The sequence below is a fragment of the Abrus precatorius genome, unplaced genomic scaffold (genome assembly GCF_003935025.1).
Source record: "Abrus precatorius isolate BTA unplaced genomic scaffold, Abrus_2018 Scaffold6, whole genome shotgun sequence".
Taxonomy (NCBI): domain Eukaryota; kingdom Viridiplantae; phylum Streptophyta; class Magnoliopsida; order Fabales; family Fabaceae; genus Abrus; species Abrus precatorius.
This window is the reverse complement of record NW_020874406.1, coordinates 15,638,133-15,642,576: the sequence shown is the minus strand read 5'-3', so window position 1 is coordinate 15,642,576 and position 4,444 is coordinate 15,638,133. Positions and strand designations below refer to the sequence as shown.

The 4,444-nt window shown below is 32.1% G+C and overlaps 1 protein-coding gene across 1 annotated transcript; it reads right to left on the bottom strand.

Annotated features, from left to right (window-relative positions):
- Positions 1–289: 289 nt before the first annotated feature.
- Positions 290–3,825, bottom strand: LOC113869485 (probable protein phosphatase 2C 63). The gene is made up of 4 exons (XM_027505816.1): positions 3,497–3,825; positions 2,937–3,316; positions 1,428–1,664; positions 290–766 (listed from the first exon to the last, which is right to left on the bottom strand). The coding sequence occupies exons 1-4, from the start codon at positions 3,753–3,755 to the stop codon at positions 515–517; spliced, it is 1,128 nt and encodes a 375-aa protein (XP_027361617.1). The 5' UTR covers positions 3,756–3,825; the 3' UTR covers positions 290–514.
- Positions 3,826–4,444: the final 619 nt, after the last annotated feature.

The window sequence follows — 4,444 nt, the reverse complement described above, 5'->3', positions numbered from 1 at the left end:
TCTCCAATCATAATTTTTTTTCATTCAAAATCTCAACCATACACAAGACATTGTTTCTCATTTTTAGCCTAAAAGTATTATCATCACCAATTTAAGGGTCATGATTGTATTTCTTTATGAAGGAATATATTTTTGTACTTCTAAAATATCCAACCACAGCCACCACCATGTTAATAATACTGACTTTGGATATTTTCAATTTATCCTCGTATTCTTTCGTCCAACTATTAAAATTATTATAATATAAATTTTATTTTAAAATCATTAATACATTCAAAACTTTCAATGAACAGAATTTTATCAATTTTCCTTGAGAAATGAAAAGGATACCATCAATATAAAAGATGACCACTCTTTTACAGCACCACATTGTCAGCATCGTTAATCAGCAATTGCCAATTTACATCACATTTACAACCTCTTCGATCCGGCCACGCTGATTACTATCATTTTATATTTGACCAATTTCTAGGTAAAAAGAAGTCAAGACTCTAGTGCTAGTAGCTTATTGAGTTCACCGGTCAGTTTCATCTGATTTCAGCGAGAAGACATCGACAGGAGTATCAATGCAACCATGGACTCCTTGATGGCTTGACCTCCCCTTCAGAGATTCTTGTGAATGATCCAGGTATAGAACGATCACTGTAATATCATCATGAAAATGACGCCTTAGACCTTTCTCAACTTTCTTTAAATCCTCATATCTCATTTCTCTTTTCTTTGCAGCCTCTTCCAATGCAGCTCTCACCAACCGTTTTGCTATTCCCTACAATGGAATTTCACACCTTTTAATATCAATCGAATCTCTAGGTCAGGAATACATGTCCAACTAATGGGAGGGAGGGGCATTAAAGCTGGCTCCAAAATTCAGGTACTAAACGCCTATTAGCACAAAAAAAAATCTATTTACTAAGAGTAAAAAATGTAAGCATTAAAATTATATTTTTTAATATATTTTTTATTAACAGAAATTTTATTAATAATTGATATATTAGAAAATTATAAGAAGAGTATGATACATTATAGTCATACATTTTTATTAAAAATTGATGTATTAATAATATATATTAACAAAGTAATATTATATTTTGTACAATATCTTTTTATTAATTCACTTTTTTTTTTAAAAAAAAAACGTAATTACTATATTGAAAACAAAAAATTTTAGATATCTTTTTTTTTTCATTTAATAAATGAGAAGATAAGATGTCATAAGAAGATTTGAAAGTATTCGTATCAATAATCTATATCAATGGACTCATAATATAGTATATCATATTATCAGTAAAGCTTAACAATTTATTATTTGTTTAAAAAATATTATATCACCAGAGATCAATCCGTTAATATATGTTATATGGCTATTTTTTTAGTGTAGGGATGTACATATGTAATATTAGTAAAAAAAATTTTGCATGGATGCTTACTGTTCTGGGACTTCTGAATATTATTTCAACAGCTGCTTCATCAGTTAAATGCTCCCAAAGTCCGTCTGATGCAAAGATCAAAAACAGATCTTCTGCCTTCAATTTTCGCGTCAATATCGATGGTTCTGCTGTCATTACAGGTCTCTTCAAAGATAGCGGACATACAAATTGTTGGAACAGAGGATTGTTGTCAAACTCTGGTTTTTTTAGGTAAACATCTCCAATGGATCTTGAGACCTATAAGGCAAAAGCAGTTAAAGAATTTACCACTTTTATATTATCTAAAATATATTTAATATTTTTTATTTAATAATTAAGAAATTTTGTAAGAATAAATGTAAGAGTATTTAGATTTATTCTAATTTAAAATGTAACATACGGTTTGGAAATTTTAGCTCCCTGAAAAAGGTCAAGCTGGCAAAACATGCGAAAGTTGATGACCATCCATCATAAAAGAATGCATATCAATTTTACACCACGAGTTTGACCACCAAAGATTCACAAATGATGATCCATTCTACATTTCGTACTCACCGACTGCGGAGAAATGCTGTACGATTTTTTTTTTCAAAGTATAATTCTTCAAAAATACAGCGTGATTACTGGTTACAGAATCAGACCACGAAGGTCCATTGAGAAACCAATAACACGCTCCACTCAGAATTGTCCTAAAATGCAGACATATTTAATATCAAGATAAGATCAGGAACAGTAACTCAGCATAAAATCACATCATTGATTCACGCAACACATCATGCCACGAAAACAGAAGATGAAAGCATGTGACATGACTCAAAACACGGAAGGGAGAAGAAATATTGAGCATAACACTCACTTTTAAGAACATTTGCTTCCTTAGGCGGAATCGTTTAGGACGAAAGCTAAAACAACGCACTCCTTATCTCTCAAAATCATAATCACATTAAATGAAGAACAGAGATTAAACTAAGTAAGAATTTATGTTTATTTCCCAATCCAAAAGAGAAAAAGTTCTTTTGATTTGTCTTGAAGGTATATGTTATAGAGAAAAGAAAATCACATCCATTTAATTGTGTACCCCTGTTTAGTGAGATAAAGCTAAGAAACAAGCTAAAAGAAGGAGCAAAATAAATACAAGCTTAAATTTCGCCCCCATTTATTGATTTCTAACGTCAGAGTTGAATATAATGCGTGGTAAAGTTGAATTGCCTAATGACCTTACCGAATGGCAAGGTATACTATAATTCCAAGAAGCTCAAACACGCCAAATTGAAACTAGAAATTATTTTAAAAAATTACATGAAGAAGATAAGCAAACTTCTAAAGAGAAATCACTTAAATAGTGCTAATGAAGCTGAAGTTAGCTGATCTTGTTTATTCCCGTCACTCACTAAGCTCATTTATAAAGAGAAAACAGAGACTGACAATTATTTTAAGTAAATTGATTTGCAAACACTAAGCAACTGAACAGAATACCGAAGGAGGAAGAATAAAATTTTTGAAAGAAGTTCAATCAATTAATATTTATACCTGAATAATGCCCTTGATTCGCCAAACTCCACGAGTGCAAACCACAATGTGTGCATCGTCAGGGTGAAGAGCCTCAACCTCCTTTCTGACCTCTTCCACTCCAACATTATGATCAGTGGACAAACGCTCTGCCACCACAGGACCACAATTCACCTTTCCTTTCAATGCTTTACGACCCAAAACCGCTCTCGAATCCCCCAAATTAGCAACGTAAAGAACGTTATTCGAAATCGCTCCCAGAAGGCAACACGAACCCACTGAAGCAATCTGTGGCCGTGCAATCCACGATTGCCTCACTAAACGCAAAAACGCCTCTTCAGTTGCCTCGAAAGCCTTCTTTATCACTTCCTCCGACAAACCACCTTCCTCTGTCGCAAACTCTGCCAGGAAGAATAATCACTTTCAGCATTTTATGTCAAAAATTTAAAATTATATGGTTATGAGGACAACCCTAAACCACTAATAGATAGAAAAAAAAAAAAATATATATATATATATATATATATATTTATTTATTTATTTATTTATTTATTTATTTATTTATTTATTTATTTATTTACTGCTAAGGAAGTTGAAAAGATGGTTGGTGATGAAACGCGAAGCTTCGGGTCCACCGTGGCCGTCGTATACGCCAACATAGGTTGCGGAGGGAGAGGTAAAGACTTGGGCTTGGTCTTCCAAGGAGGAATTGGCTTGAACCACTGCAATTGAATAGTCCCTTGAAGCATGGGGCTTTGACTCGTTGTGCCAGAGGAGATCATCGTCGTTGCCTTCACCACCAAAGCACATCTCAAGTTGCCTGCGGCACAGCTCCAACATCTTTTTTTCTCTCTGTTTCTCTGTGTCGTTGGGTGTGGTCACTGTGGTCCACGGTACTTGAACAAACGAGGAAGTGAGATTTGGGTTGGGGAAGAAACTATGATTTCTTGACCGATGGAGAGAGAAAATGGAAGAGAAGAACGTGTGAATTCCGCGTTTAAATGTAGAAATATATGCAGACGATACTGTGGGGTGATAGACTGAAATTCTTAATGGGGCAATTCTTGGTGACTAAGAATTTTCGTATTATTTTTTATTATTTTATTTTCCTCTTTCTTTTTTATAAGATTGCTGCTGCTTTTTTTATGTGTAGAGGTAGTCATAAAGTATGAAAAGGGTTAGTCTTGGGTTTTTTTAATCTGAAAATATTCTGTGGTCTCTTACTTTAAACAAAAAAAATGCATGTTTTATCACATATCTCTTTGAACTTTTATTTACACCATGATATTTAACTAGATAGAAATGGGAAAAAAAAAAGAGAATTAAAAAAATACATCATTTTATATTTTCTTTAAAGTTTTTAAAAAAAATATTATTTATTTTAGTTTTCTTCCATAAAATATAAAAAATTAAAAGCTAATAAAACTTTTTAAATTGAGTAAGAAAATTTATTTTTAATTTAATAATTTTATTTAATCATCTTAAATATATAATAAAATTTTAATTTTTTTCTTTTTTCTTTGATTAAA

Bases quoted from the DNA above. Each gene is read 5' to 3' on its own strand.
- LOC113869485 (XM_027505816.1), bottom strand. From the start codon at position 3,755: ATGTTGGAGCTGTGCCGCAGGCAACTTGAGATGTGCTTTGGTGGTGAA. The intron at 3,317-3,496 runs GTAAATAAATAA...TCTTCCTGGCAG, and splicing joins TCTTTTCAACTTCCTTAGCA to AGTTTGCGACAGAGGAAGGT. The intron at 1,665-2,936 runs GTATAAATATTA...TTTGCCTTATAG, and splicing joins GAATCAAGGGCATTATTCAG to GTCTCAAGATCCATTGGAGA.